At 40.0% G+C, this 14,744-nt stretch overlaps 2 protein-coding genes and 1 long non-coding RNA gene across 5 annotated transcripts in view; 1 reads left to right on the forward strand and 2 right to left on the reverse strand.

Annotated features, from left to right (window-relative positions):
- The window catches only part of agxta (alanine--glyoxylate and serine--pyruvate aminotransferase a), a 4,939-nt gene extending 1,083 nt beyond the window's left edge, over positions 1 to 3,856 (reverse strand). Inside the window, exons 1-8 of the mRNA XM_084921385.1 lie at positions 2,710 to 3,856; positions 2,376 to 2,568; positions 1,571 to 1,635; positions 1,379 to 1,479; positions 1,233 to 1,303; positions 1,060 to 1,144; positions 879 to 977; positions 718 to 787 (exon numbers count right to left, since the gene is read on the reverse strand). Of these exons, the coding sequence (XP_084777511.1) occupies positions 718 to 787; positions 879 to 977; positions 1,060 to 1,144; positions 1,233 to 1,303; positions 1,379 to 1,479; positions 1,571 to 1,635; positions 2,376 to 2,568; positions 2,710 to 2,868 (843 nt within the window). The 5' untranslated portion in view covers positions 2,869 to 3,856. The remainder of the gene's footprint in view (positions 1 to 717; positions 788 to 878; positions 978 to 1,059; positions 1,145 to 1,232; positions 1,304 to 1,378; positions 1,480 to 1,570; positions 1,636 to 2,375; positions 2,569 to 2,709) is intronic.
- A 94-nt stretch (positions 3,857 to 3,950) lies between these two features.
- Positions 3,951 to 14,717, reverse strand: LOC146361719 (allantoinase, mitochondrial). 3 transcript variants are annotated; one of them, XM_084921384.1, is made up of 11 exons: positions 14,630 to 14,717; positions 7,359 to 7,510; positions 6,777 to 6,891; positions 6,521 to 6,667; positions 6,344 to 6,389; positions 6,115 to 6,208; positions 5,778 to 5,964; positions 5,548 to 5,686; positions 4,345 to 4,517; positions 4,245 to 4,277; positions 3,951 to 4,145 (listed from the first exon to the last, which is right to left on the reverse strand). In XM_084921384.1, the coding sequence occupies exons 2-11, from the start codon at positions 7,481 to 7,483 to the stop codon at positions 3,996 to 3,998; spliced, it is 1,209 nt and encodes a 402-aa protein (XP_084777510.1). In that variant the 5' UTR covers positions 7,484 to 7,510; positions 14,630 to 14,717; the 3' UTR covers positions 3,951 to 3,995. The 3 variants fall into 3 exon arrangements, with proteins under 3 accessions (XP_084777510.1, XP_084777508.1, XP_084777509.1); XM_084921382.1 differs by lacking the exon at positions 14,630 to 14,717 and adding an exon at positions 7,661 to 7,927; XM_084921383.1 differs by lacking the exon at positions 14,630 to 14,717 and adding an exon at positions 7,661 to 7,927 and having other exon boundaries at positions 4,072 to 4,171.
- On the forward strand, positions 8,007 to 13,662 carry LOC146361720 (uncharacterized). The gene is made up of 3 exons (XR_014799423.1): positions 8,007 to 8,134; positions 9,591 to 9,728; positions 11,468 to 13,662. It is a non-coding gene; the product is annotated as an uncharacterized LOC146361720 (long non-coding RNA).
- Positions 14,718 to 14,744: the final 27 nt, after the last annotated feature.

Consider the following 14,744-nt stretch of genomic DNA (forward strand, 5'->3'; position numbering starts at 1 on the left):
TGTTCACTCATTAATTAATTAACTATTAATGAATTCATACACTACCGTGTGGCTGTTTTGACAAATTGCCCCTGACATCAACACTCTTGGGATCACTTAACCAAGTAAACCCCTCCACCATGGATCTAGAAAGCTGTGGTGGTTTGGGCATCTAACTACAAAAGCCACTTCCCTCTCCTCACCTGAGGAGGTGGCTGAGGGCTGTCTGATCATACCTGCTTAGACTCCTGTCCTGCAACTCAGACTGAGATAAGCAGGATAATAGATATTTTTCCCCCTCTATGGGATTCCCAAGACAGTTACTGAACCACATAGGATCCAGCTGCTTAACTGGAGCTTAACTGTATGGGCCATAAGAAGTGCTCAACTGGTGGGAGGTGTCTGCAGATTTCCTCAACAAACTGAGTTCTGCATCTGCAAAGTTCTGACTGCTGCAGCTGGACTAATTATTCTCTCTTTTTGATTCAAGAAAAGTGAGGGGTCTATATTTCGCATTCACTTTGCAACTCATCTGTTTAATAAAAGTCAGGATTTTAATTAAAAATGTGACATTTCCTTAGTGACACCAAATGTTTTAGCTGCAGTGCTTTTATCTCAGGTTTCCACAGAGGAGATACGCTCTGTTTCCATTACTGTATTCTGTGCTTCATCAGTTAATTGCATAAAATGTTAAAACTGCAGGCTCATGAACCCTTTTAATTGCTAGACATGTCTCACCTCTTCAACAAGGACAGACAAACTTTCCCTCAGAGAGTAAAAAGCAGTGACAGGACCTGTGTGGTGATATCTATGAAAAGAGACAAAGCAATACCAAATGATCTTAGTAATAGGTTAAAAGTGAGCCTGAAACACGGTCCAGTCTGCAGAGAAAGTCTTACACTCTTGATGGCTTTCCATCACATCCCCAGTAGTTTGCCAGCCAACTCAAATCCAAGTAAAATGACACAGGCTTTGTCCTTCGGCTGAAGATTTTTTGGCTGTGGATAAATTTACCTTTAAATACTTATGGTACCCTATTATTCTGAATGAATAAAAGTTATAAAAATGTGCAGTTCTTACCACGCTCTCTCACTGAAGGAAATCGGTGCTGTACCTGGTGGGGCATTCAGAACCTTTTGGGAGCCTGTATACAGGATATCTATCTCTAAAAGTACAAACATCAACAGAAAAATCCATATATATTATTTCATAAAATAAAGACTGGAAACATCTGGCAGGATTTTTCAGTGCACCTTGCTGGTCCATGTAAACAGGGGCTCCTCCAATTGATGCCACAGAGTCAACAAGAAACAGGCAGTTATACCTGCAAGAAAATCACAAAACACCTATATCATCTGTCTAGCTGCAGATGTGGTGATGGCAAAGTGCTGTGTCTTACTTATGGCACAGCTGTCCGATGCCATCTAAAGGATGCAAGACTCCCGTAGAAGATTCTCCGTGTGCCACAAAGAGCAGCGCAGGTCTGTGTTTGGATAAAGCCTGCGGTGAGATAACAGTGTGATTACACAAGTGGCAGCAGTGACAGAAATGATTAAAGTAGCCTGATAACTGGAGCATCAGGAAACAATACCTTTTCCATCTCTTCAATAGTGAAGCAGCCACCAGGAGGAGCCACTATAGTGTTTACTCTCGCACCTGTAGGTTTGATACACATGTTTTTTCTTAATTAACTGTTTTTTTTTTAATTACACCAATGAAAGCCACCTTTAAAAGACAGCAGCAGTAATACTCTGTATTTTTATCATCAAATCCTGTGGAAAGACCTATGGGAGTTTATTTAATTATGTTCCACAATGCTTCGTTATTTTCCTAAAAGTCAGTATAATGCACTGCCGGACATGTTCGTTACTGTGGACGTGGCCACTGTAGTTTCTTTTGAGTGAGGCCCACTTGCTCTGCCATGCTGCAAATACTAGAGCAGCTAATGAGTATTCACCATAGACTGCATATATGGCTCATGGTTCCCTTATTGTATGACCTCAGTAAAAACCTTTCTCATGAGATTATAGGTTCAGCTGCTAGCACAACATTAAGTTAATGTTTTAAACAGCTATGATGGCGTCTGTGAAAATGTTCAGCTTGACTTGCAGTGTGCTTTGGTGTCATGCATGTTGTGCCTGTCACAATTTGTGTAATCTGGAACTCACACAATGGCCCGGGTGGAGGCACAGTTGCGTGAGAGAGACAGTTTCTTAGGCGATTTCAGAGATTAGCAGATGGCACACATAAACTTTGCTGTACATTTGGAAAAGGCGTGAAAGTATTCCACAGCAAAAGCTCTTTTTGAACAGTGCCCATCTGTTGTAGGAAATTATATTTTTGAATTTGGTTATCTTCCAGGATTTGTTAGGTACAAATGATACAATGAGCCTTACCTATCCTCTCTGCCATCTCAGCTGCTCTCTCTCCCCAGATTCCATTCACAGCTACAAGCACGCTTTCCCCGGGCTCCACTGCATTGAAGATGGCGCACTCCATAGCACTGTGGCCGGTGCCACTCACAGCTAGAGTCATTTTGTTTTGAGTCTGGAACATATACTGGATCCCACTCTTGATGTCGTTCATTATCTGTAATTGAAAAAGGGCCGAGTTTGGTGAAACGAGTAGTAATCTATCTGATGTTAGAACCATTCCCAATCTTTGTCTAGCACAGACAGCATGCAACCCAAATATAGATCCTAGTCATTGGTGTTAAACCTCTGAAGTTACCTCGAATATCTCTGGATGCATGTGTCCAATGACAGGGTTGGCACCGGCCTCCAAGATCCGTGAAGGGACGTTTGAAGGTCCCGGTCCAAACATGTGACGATAGGGAACAGTCAGAGGTTTCTGCAGGCATTTTGGTGGCGGTACAGAGATGGACGACATGTTCCCAGCAGTGTAACAAGCAAAACAAAACCGCAAAGAGCCGTGGAACCAGAGAAACCACACCTCAGCTTAACACACCTCTCTTTCTGACCAGTGAGCACCACAGGTCAGAAGACCATCATAACATGTTCTGCTTTTATCTTTCTCTTCTTATGTCAACACTTGTTGGTCTCTCTGCGTAATGAGCTCATGTAGTTTGATGTGTTCTCATTTTTCAAGATAAGTAAGTGATCCAGCATGTCCTGAGATGTTAATCATTGACCACCAACTGACCAGAGTCTCAGGTTTAACTATTAAACTGCAGTGTTCCTTAAACATTAACAGAGTTTGTTTGCTAAAAAAAATTCACTTTGTAAGATGATATTTTAAATGCATTAATGAACCTTAATTAAATCTATTACATCTCGGGTCATTAAGAACCCAACAATTCTCTCATAAGGAAATAGTTGATGAGGAGAAACTCATTTTTAACAGGATGAAATCTCCTGTTAAAACAAGACTCACAGTGGACAGCCCTCTACTTTTAAATATCCTAGGAACTACAATTAAATCAGCAGTCTGTGAGTAAAGTGCTCTATTGGGAGAGTATGGCCCTTTAAGACATTTGTCATTATTTAAGACCTTGTATGTGAGGAGAAGGATTTTAAATTAGATTCTGGATTTAACAGGGAGCCAATGAAAGGAAGCCCATATGGGAGAAATATGCTCTCACTTTACTCCCTGTCAGTCCTTTCACTGCAACATTTTGGATCATCTGAAGGCTTTTCAGGGAGCTTTTAGGACAACCTGATAATAATGAATTACAGCAGTCCAGCATAGAATTAATAAATGCATGAGCTAGTTTTTCAGCGTCACTCTGAGAAAGGATGTTTCTAATTTTAGAGATAGTGCACAGATGAAAGCTTTTGTTTGAGTATTCTTTTGAAGTAAATATGCGGCATCGTAATTACATTTTTCTGTGCAGTTAAAATGCTAAAGTTCAGTAGAAGTTTTAGTTTTTTAAATGACCCTTAAGCCAGTTTTTGTTTTCCATTATTATGAGGTCAATAACTTTTTAACCATCACTCAGTGAGAATCAGTGGTGAATTGAATATTTGAGGTTTATTATGACAGCTTGTCATTGTGCTTCACGGTTGGGCCTGATTTGTCTTCTGAGGGATGAGGAGATGCTTCCCCAGAGGTTCGGCGCAGAAGCTGCCATCTTCGTACACGAGCCGTCCCCTCAGGATGGTGGCGCGCACGGCCCCTTGCAGTTTGAGGCCAAGGTAAGGAGTCAGCTGATTGCACGGTGACAAACAGCAAACTGTTATACAAACAACACTCGTCAACTCATCATACAGTGTTTATGTTAAAATTTTCTCAGTGATTGTATTTACCTTGTTTTTATGATGTATGTTTTCTTCTTGAATCTGTGAAACACAGCAAAGGATGAAACACATCTGCCTCAGGATATGATGACTGTTTATGGTTTCTTACCTCAAACTCTCTCTCGGGGTCCCATACGACCAAGTCGGCATCATAACTGGGAGCAAGGCAGCCCTTCCGGCTGTCGAGGCAACACAGCTGAGCTGTTTTTTGGCTCAGGAGCCTCACAACATCAGGGAGCTGAAAACCTCTTTTACTGGCTGAACTCCAGAACAGAGACAAGCCTGAAAACGATGAGAGTAATAAAGAAGATCACTGAGAACTGAACTGAGACTAATCAAATCAGAGTTTTTCCACTCCTTAATTCTATTTATCCTTTAATAATAAGATTGTATGAGGCAAAACACTGCGTATCACTGTCACGAGACGTGTTGGTGTCAGACTTTGACCGCTCTCTCACTGAGGCAGAACAGTAAATGATTGCTTTAAACTGGAACTCGTTCATGTTTACCTTCCTTTGAACTTTGACTGACTGTCAGTGATTGTCAAAAGCATTATGGGGATATGTGGGGGCAGGGGGCAGCTAATCCAACCCAAAAGAAAAGAAGCATATCCCTGTAATATTCCACGGATTAGAATTCATTTGTAATCCATCCATCCATTTTCTTCTGCTTATCTCATTCAGGGTCGGGGGTGGGGGTGGGGGGGTGATGGAGCCTAACCCAGCTGTCATACAGTGAGAGGCAGATTACACCCTGGACAGGTCACCATACTGTCAGAGGGCTAACACACAGAGACATCATATCTCTTCTATTCATATCAAGTGGTTGATTCTCACTAGAGTGTTCACTATTATACGAGGTACTATAAAAGTGCTGAAAGTGCTGTGATTATAATTGTATTGTCTGAAACACTACGTTATATTGCAGTAGTTGAGTAGAATAGTTTCTCCATCTGCAGTTATTATTGATGCGAATGCCTGTTAACAATTCACATTACTGTCATCCAAATACATTTTTGGCATTTGGTCTTTCCATTGCACCAAACAAATACTTGGAAAGCTGCAGCAAGACCTCCTCAGGATACAGAACAGATCACGCATCTGACATGACATTAATTATGGAGGAGAGAGGCTTGCTGAGGCAGCAGTAACTGCAGGCAGGTGGAATCAACTTTGCCGGTATGATATGCAGAAGGGGTTGATGTAGGCTGCTGAGGTCCCGGGACTGTGGCAGACATTAAGGTCTGCCTGCCTTTTTGATAGTTGCTACTGTATATTAAATATTCTGCATTTGTGTTTGCACGAGTCAGTACCAAACTGTAAAGAAGAAATCCCTCCCCAAGCCTGTGTGAAGTCTCCACTGTCCAGTTTCTTCAAGTCGGTGGTGCAGGGGGAGTGGTCTGAGACCACCATGTCAATCTGTCCAGCTTTCAGCGCAGACCATAGCTGCTCCTGGTGGGGAAAAATCAGTCACAGAGTAGCTTTTTGTTGTTGTTTGCTGAAAATAGTCAACTTTGTGTCTTCTGTACATATGATTGTTTACTCGGTTAACAGATCCTCTGATGGGTGGGCAGCACTTAAATTGTGTGGCCCCTGCAGGTATGTCTTCTGCACACAGGCTGAGATAGTGATGGGTGGTCTCCACAGTCAGAGGAGCTCCAGCCTGCCGTGCTTCCTCAATCAGTTTCAGTGGCTTTGCAGAAGACAAGTGAACTATGTGGCAGCGAACCCTGGAGCAGGGATATTATAAGAAACATCAGCGTCTCCCTTTGGTTGATTTTCTTATGGAATGACTCTATTTTTTCCTGCTACAAACAGAACCTATACAAATATATGAACTATGATATTATGGTTATTCATTAACATGATGATTTTCTCACCTGTACTGCAGGCAAAGCTCTGTGACAACACGAATAGCTTCAGTTTCCATGACGTCTGGCCTGGACCGCAAGAAGGTGGAGTACTGGCAAGGGTCTAACATGGGGTTGGGTAAGAAAATATCAGTGTTTATTAGTGTAAAAACAAATAAAAAGGATCAAGGATGAATGAATTTTGGACACTGACTACATTATATTAAGTATTTTCATAAAACACTGTAATGATTGTTACCACCAGTCTCTCCTTTTCCTTCCCAAACGTCCCTCTCTGCATGAAACTGGAGGAGACAGGAGAAAAAGGCTTATTTTTTTATTTCAACTGGCAATGTTCTGTGTGCAAACTAAAGGCAAATCACACACAGAGTAAGAGAACTTAATGTTACGTAAGATGTTTTGGTTTGTAAATTACCAGCAGGACACTTCCTGTGCCTTGCAGCTGCTTCATGGCTGTATGTAGATCGCTGTCATTTACATGGGGGAACTCATCCACCCCGCTATGGATGAGAAAACACTTGAAGCCAACCACTCCAGCCTGGATCATTGGACGTAGATGGAGCTGCAAGGAGACATCCATGGAGCGTTTGCTTTAGTCTTGTTTTTTGTTTGTTTTTTTACAACCTGGCCTGTTTGTAGAGTTCATCATGCTAAAGCTGTGCACACATTACCTGATTGCCGGGGACCATGCCTCCCCAGAAGGCTACATCCACAAAACACTTCCCTGTTGCCTCCCGCAGCTTCTTGTGAAAATTGCCAAGAGTTGTGGTGGGAGGGATGCTGTTTCTGTGTGAATAACAAAGGCCTGATGAGAGCTTCACGTCTACTGTTTAAAAAAAGAATCTTTCTAAAATGGTCCAAAGCCAAAAATCATTTCAGCCATAGAATAAAACATAAAACTGATAAAGAAGACATGTTACATTACTATTACTGTTTTCATTACTTGTGCTATATTTAACCCATCAGGCAAGACTGCATCGTTATGTTTTGTTTTCTAGCTTTAAACTTTTCCAGTTACCCTAAACTCATTCACTGTAAGTATAATTCTTAGAATAAAGAGTTGCTCACAAACTAAAATTTCAGCCTTAACATTTTAAACCAAGCCATGGACGTACAGTGCTTCTCAGATTCATTTTGATGTTTGCCTGAGGAAAACAACATTTATTTTGCAGTCTGTTTACCCTGCACGCTCTGCCAGTGACCTTGTATGATCAGACTGCAGGGACTGATTTTCTGAATTGTCTCCAACTTACAGCGGCATGTCCACGATCGTCGTCACCCCTCCAGCTGCTGCAGCTCTGGTGGCGGTCCAGAAACCCTCCCAGGAGGTATGGCCTGGTTCATTCACGTGAACGTGGCAGTCTACAATGCCTGGCATCACCACGCTGTCACCCACATCCAGCACCTTCCAACCACAGAAAAGTTTTTTAAACAATGCAATGAATCAAGCATCTGAGAGAAATAAGATCTTCAGGAGTGTTAAATCAGTGAATTACAATTTTACAGACAGGCGAATTATCCTGAGCACTGTTCTGAGGAGTGAGACCCAGCTTACCTGACAGGCCACATCCTCAGAAAAGCTGCAGCTCGAGACTATTTCATGTATCTTCCCATCCTTTATAACTACAACTGCAGGACGTACTTTGTCACCAACCAGCACCCTCGTACTCCTGACAGCACTGACTGTTGATCCGAGTTCCATGTTTTCTTTTTTATTGACTGTTATTGAGTTGAGTACCCTAGACTCTCACTAATATTCCTCTGAACTCTAGATAAAATCTGAGCAGCTCAGTTGCCCTATGTGGAGGCACAACCCTCTACTGAACGGGCTTCTTAACCGTTGTTTGGCCACGTGACATGCGTGACATTACAGGTATTTTTCTGTATTTCTCAACTACTGCAAAGCATTGTGGGAAAAAGAACCCGAAAAGGAGGGAAAAATAAGCGCGAGAGCAGCCATTAGGCTTCTTTCAGGCTTCATCTGGATTTTGGACTCTGAAGTTGGAGAAACTGCCTTCAAATTTCTGTGGTAAGTATTAAAACTCATGTTTCCTTTTATTAAAATAATGTTTTTCAAAAGACTCCGCGTTTTTATTTAGAAAGAATTGTTAATTTATTTGTTAACTGGTTTCGGCTGTCTCCAGACAAGTCAGGAATATTTTGCTGATTCATTTTTTAAAATAATTGTTATTTAGGTTTAACATGACTTAAGCTTTCCATTTTAGTTAATGTTAAAATAATTTTTACTGTGATACCACCAGTTTTGCCCTTCAGTGGCTGAACCAGTTTTCATAAATATTGTAGCGTCCCTCGACAGAAGACACAGACGATCAGCGTTCCGGTTACCGGTGTTTATTCAGAATAGTAACACGGGCTACTGTGGGCCGTAGCTAACGCCAAAACATCAGGGAAAAAAGTGCGCTCTACAGCAACAGCACAACCCCCGACACTCTTCTCTCTTCTGCCCCCCCCCCCCCACACCCACACACACACACACACACACACACACACACAGTTGGTGTGGTCCAACTATGCCATAAGTAACTGGCAATTCTGAACACAAAACACTGATGACGCAATAGTCAACTAACTTGTAACCCAGTCCGTTACAATATTATAGTTAGCTGTCTGTGTCTCTCTGGGTATTACACAGCTGTGACTGCTAACTAGCTAATTAGCGAAAGTCAGCGATGTGGATAACTGGGAAAAGTGAGAACTTCATGGTTCTAGAAATTATTCTAGGACTCTAATAAGTACTGTATCAATACCTGTGTTTTACAGTTGGCTCTACTGTACACTTTAAAGGGTTTCAGGCAAAGTTACACTAACCCTAGTTTAAGCCTCAGACCTTCCTGGCTGACGCTAGCAAATGCTAATGTTAGCCTCTGATTTGGGCTGCTAAAGTAAATACTTTTAGCTAGCTGACCAGCATAGATTATTTCGGTGGTTAACAGACTGTAGTGGTAATATTATTGAAAGTATAGTTTCACCTCAGCACATTTACAATTATGTCTATTTTGTAGCACATAGAAATGTTTAGTTAATATTTACAGACAGACACATTTTCCCTGTAACCGTGTTTTTACTCCAACAATTTATGAAATGCTGAGCAGCATTTCTAGTATGTGGAATATTTTTGTCACCCCACTGTGCTAATGTGATTAAATACTAATAATTATTACTAAAAAAATTCAATAATAAATCAATAATAACTATTTCTTGATTGAGCTATAATGTAAGCGCAGTGCTGGTGTGCAGGGGATTTATATGCCTTGTGGGGGATGCTGACATATTATAAACTGTTGTGTCTATATCAAGCTTTTAGCCAAATATAAGCAGAGATATTTGTATCTTTCTTAAAAATCCAGATCCTTACAGATTATTTGAGAAATGGATCAACAGCTATCACTACTTGAAGCACTCTAAGTCCTGCAGTGGAAAAATATCCCTTATTTCACCTTTGATCGCACACTTTGGTTTTCCAGTGCAGAGCAATGGCCAAGAAAAGGAAAGACTTCCCCGAGTGGGGAAAAAAAAGATGAAGATACAAGCTGGTGATGATCCAGAGCAGCTGGTCTCAGGAAATGAAGAAAAACCCTGATCACCTTCTCTACAGAAATAAGGTGAGTTTAATGTTGTGGTTGATTTAGTTTTTCAAGGTATGTATGTTACTTTAATTATAAACTGCTTTTGTTGCAACAGAATGGTGTTATGTGTATGCAACTCTACGTGAATTATAATCCTTTGTAGGGCTGTGTGATATGACCAAAATCTCATATCCCAATATAAGACATATCTCTCCTGATAACGATATATATCACAAAATAGTGCATTTTCTGTAAATTCTGTGATTCTCGGGCAACTCGACTTATGTGAAGTGTTTTCAGTTGGGCGTCGTGTACCTGGAGTCGAGTGTTTTGACCGATGCGTGAAACTATACATTTTTAGACATGAGTTTAAACGGCCGCCATTTTCTTTCTGAGTATTTATTACACGGCGTGCTGCGAGGAAAAGCCTGTTCTAACGTTTGAGTCTAAGGATTATTTTGAGCACCTGACAGCTCTTTTTTGCTTTTCATTCGTAAGCTCTCTCAAAACTCTTTCATGTGATTCTTGTGTGGGTGGTTAAAGAGGTTTGTCGTGTTTGAGTGGTGGTGGGGACCAGTTTGTGGCATAATTTGCATAGTACAGTTTTCTGGGGCGTGTCAGACTTTTCATAACCAAACCATGTCCATGCTACAGAGGTAGCCCCTCGTTTAACAATAAGGTCCTCGATTTCTTTTGACTGGTCCTTCTGTTTGGAGCTAGCTGGTTCTGCCTCATCCTTGCTGGCCATGCTGGTATTCTCTGTGCCTTCATCTGCGTGGTGACTGTAAGCGCCATTTATAGTTACTTGATGTTTTTATTTGAGGTCATTTGTTTGATGCATATTCTGAAATTTTATGTTTGAGAATAATGTATATCATTTCAGTTTATTTTGAAAAGTCTCAACAGAAACTTGAGCTTTATTGTGAAAGGTTTATGTGGAAAATAAACAAGCGGACGGCGGAGCCACACAATGGTTTTACCGTCATTGTTGGTAACGAAAGTACGCGTAAAAACAGTCACTTGTCCATCCATATTGTAAGTATAAGAGAATTTTGGACAGAGAGGACAGATGGTTTGAAAGAGGAGTGAAAGAAGCCATCTATGTCCACTGTGAACGACCATCTTTGAACAGAGGCGGGGGTTTACGACACCAACTCTCTGCCATCTATAATCCAGTTTTGAGATCCCTTCCCAGACGCCTTAACGCCCACTCACATCCTGGGCCATCTGACCTCAGGAATTCGCATGATAAGGTGGGGCCAGGTTTCACAATGAACACACCTGAAACTCTGGCTGATTGGGACCCACACCCAGTTTCACACCTTGGCTCAGGCGATTAGAGGATCATCAGGGGGTCCTTTTGTCCCTCTGTGGGGGGATACTCCCACTAGGTTTATATCTGGGACTCTCCACCATTTGACCTTAGAACTGAAGAAGCTTCTCGGATGAGAGGTGAAACGTCTTCAAGTAACTTAAAGAAGTCCAGACGCTTTTCTTTGCAAGCTCCTTTGTTTAAGAAATAATATAGCAACTACAGTGACCATCAAAACCATGAAAAAAATATTGCTGTAAACAGTTTATTTTGCAACACCACAAAACAAACAATAGTGTATAATAGGAAACGATAGACATTTTTATATCGTCATCTGATATATATCGTCATATCGCACAGCCCTAATCCTTTTTTTGTTTATGTTGTTTATGTTCTAGGTAAAAAAAATTATAAAAATACAAACTTTTTATAAATGTTTTGTTGTTTCTCTTTTTTTCCTCAGAATAAATTGCGACTAGTCTCAATGGCTGACATGGAGGAGCAACACAGCGACACGTTAACCCCGACTGCTGCAGTTCCTGTATGAACTGAGCAACTCTGAAAATCCAAGGAAAAGCTGAGTGTATTTTATTTAAAGCTCAGATGGACCTTGATGTACTAACATGCAGGCTGCATTCAGGACTTTGTCACACTGGTATATGAAGAGTGGTAACAAGACTTTGTAGTAATTTGTCTTACTATTGTCTTATTTGTTGTGATTTAGGGTGTGTGCGCACAAGCAGAGGTTTTTGTTTGTAACCGTAACCTTGTTTTCAGAGCCGTGTCTAACATTTAATGGTCATGAAATATGTCAGACTTTTTCCTCTACTTAAACAGCTAAGAGCATTCGAACACTGTGGAGAAAAAGGTGTGCATTAAGGATTTTGAACTATGATGTTTAAGTGTTGTCACTGCTGAGGATTCGTGGACACAGATCCTTATCACTACGCTGCTGTTTACAGTTTAACTTTTCATCAGAACAAGCACTTCTAATTGTACTTTGCTCCTCACTGACAAAACAAGTCCAGTAAATACACTTTTATCTTTAAGTTGGGGACAGTAATCTGTCTTAATTTATTTTGTGTTTTAGTTATCATATGGGGAAAAGTCCTGTGGTTATCCATCCGTCCTGTTCGAATAAACCCAAAGTTCAGGAACATCTTCTTTAGATCTGTTCAGTTTTATTCATGTAGCACCACTTAAACAGTCAACAAATTTTGACTCAAGTATGTTATATTGTAAGGTAAAGACCCCAAAGAGTTAATCTCAGACAAATGTTCACACAAATGTGAATTACATTCACTTCATTAATGAAGTGAATGCAATTCAGTAATCAAAGGTGTTTGGCTATAACTGACTACATGTGTATACTGTATCATAAGTGGACAGACATGGATGTAAACCACACCTTAACCATTTGGCTGAGGCAAAACTACCACAAGGCAGTGATTCTAACTAAAAGGTACTCTGGATTAGGGCTGGGCCATATCATACCGTTCACAGTAATACCGGTATAACGTTGGGCAACAATAAGAAAATGAAATATCGCGATAGAATATGGGTAAAACGCGCATGCACAGTGCCTTTGTTTTTGTACGCACATGGCGTTTTTCTGCCATGACGGAGAATGAGAAGGGCAAAAGCGGATCGTTGAATGAAACGGATGAACCAGAATTGGTTTGTAAAAATGCTGCAACTTCAGTGGTGTGGAACTGGTTTAGCTTTCGTCCGTCAGTTACACAACAAAGCACTATTTTTGGTAGCGCATGCTAGCGGGGCGTCGTTATTACTGTGTTCTTTGGAAAATACGGCACACTTAAAATCAATCCTTTGATTTTTCTGAAAATCGACAGTGCCCGTTATAGTCCCGTGTGCCTTATGTATGAATTCTGGTTGTGTTTACTGACCTCGAGACGATTTTATGTACATGGCGCTCGAAAATCTGTCAAATGTTTTAGTACGACTTTGCTAAGCTACGAACCCGCACCGCTTGATGGATTGTCAGAGCATTACAGCTATCGTAGGCAGCCTCGCGGAGTGATACGTACTGTGCTTCAACATAATATTGCCGTATTGTGTGTGTATAACCTCTTTTTAACTTTTGTGGATATTATACATGGTTATGCTGAGGATATGTCGGCCAATTTCCACTGGAAATGCCTTTTGGTTAAACTGTCAGCAAGGAATTTGCATTTGCACTGTTAAATTTTTTTTATAACTTTAATGCACGCAAAAAACAGCTGCTTGTTTAAGTAAAAATACATTGATGTTTTTTTTCCCACTAATAAAGTTGTGGAGTTGTAAAGTATTTTGTCTAGTGTCAATTATATCGTCAGTTATATCGTTATCGCAAATTTTCAAATGTATATCGTGATAAATATTTTTGGTCATATCGCCCTGCTCTACTCTGGATATTATTAAATGTGCAAATATCGTTAAATATGACATTTTTTGTTTGTCAGGTGTCCTGTTTGAAGAAAACACTTGGGAGCCCCTTGAATAAATGTAAATAAACACATCTACATGAGGGCAACCTGATTTCAAGGAAATAAAAATGCTCAAATTTGAAAGCTTGTGAGTTATTTTGTTCATGTATCAGCTGTTTAGTCGTTTTATGACAAGATGGATGCTGTCGTTATATTTTAGTATAGCGTTTGAGTTAAGGAGAATAAAAGAATATTTAACATTAATTGTGCCAATGTTGTTGTGTACGAAGCACAAATTAATTTAAGTTTTAATTTATGAATTTTTGAGTACATGATGTACTAGGTTGTAATTGCATAAAAATGTACGTTTAAGGATATAAAGAACTATATTTAATGAGTTACAGTGAAAAGAAGTGCTTGGAAATAGTAATATAAACAGAAATTTCAATTTTTCTATTAACGGAAAATATCAGTTAATGATACAGAAAATATACTGTGAATAAACGGAATTTTCGGTTTTATAGCTGAAGGAAATGTCCGTAAATAGTACAGAGAGTATACTGTAAATCTACAGAATTTTCTGTTTTATCATTTACAGAAACGTCCGTCAAACTTCCGTAAAAAAACAGAAAATGTACTGGCAGAAAATTACCAGGACATTTTCCGTTTTTCTACGGAATATTTTTTTACAGTGTAGAGGACATATGACAAATTGTGAGCATGTTGAGTAGTGGTGTGTGATACTGCATGTACTAATACTGATACTTTTTCTTTTAAAGGCATTTTCATACTTCATGTTTGAGATAGATTTTTTTCAGCTCCATTTAAATATTTCATTTAACCTATTTCAGGGGGCTTATTTGAATGTCTGAATATAGTATAGTAATAGATATGATGACCAATATCACTTTTAAAATTAATTCAATTAAACTTTATTTATATAACGAAAATCACAACAGGAGTCGTCTCAAGGCACTTTATACTGTAAGGTAAAAGCGCTACAATAATCTATTGTTTGTTTGATTGTATTTTCGAATGAAACGGATTTAACTTAAAAATGCAGATTTACAGTTTTTTTTTTTTTTTTTTTTTTTTTTTTAACCGAATCAGTTTTGAGCACACATCTGCGCCGATTCTGACAAGTATTTAAAAAAAATAAAAATCTCGTGCGCAAATCCGACAGATGTGATCCTCCTCACCTGTCATCACTGCAGGCTGCTGTGGGCGTGGGGTGAGTGTGAGGGACGGAGGCTGACAGGATTCAGCTTGAGCAGGCCTCACCTCCCCTCATCCCTTCATCCTCCCGGCGATGCG

The sequence above is a fragment of the Perissodus microlepis genome, chromosome 23, assembly GCF_051167445.1.
Source record: "Perissodus microlepis isolate ML-2025 ecotype Zambia chromosome 23, ASM5116744v1, whole genome shotgun sequence".
In the NCBI taxonomy this organism is placed as follows: Eukaryota; Metazoa; Chordata; class Actinopteri; order Cichliformes; family Cichlidae; genus Perissodus; species Perissodus microlepis.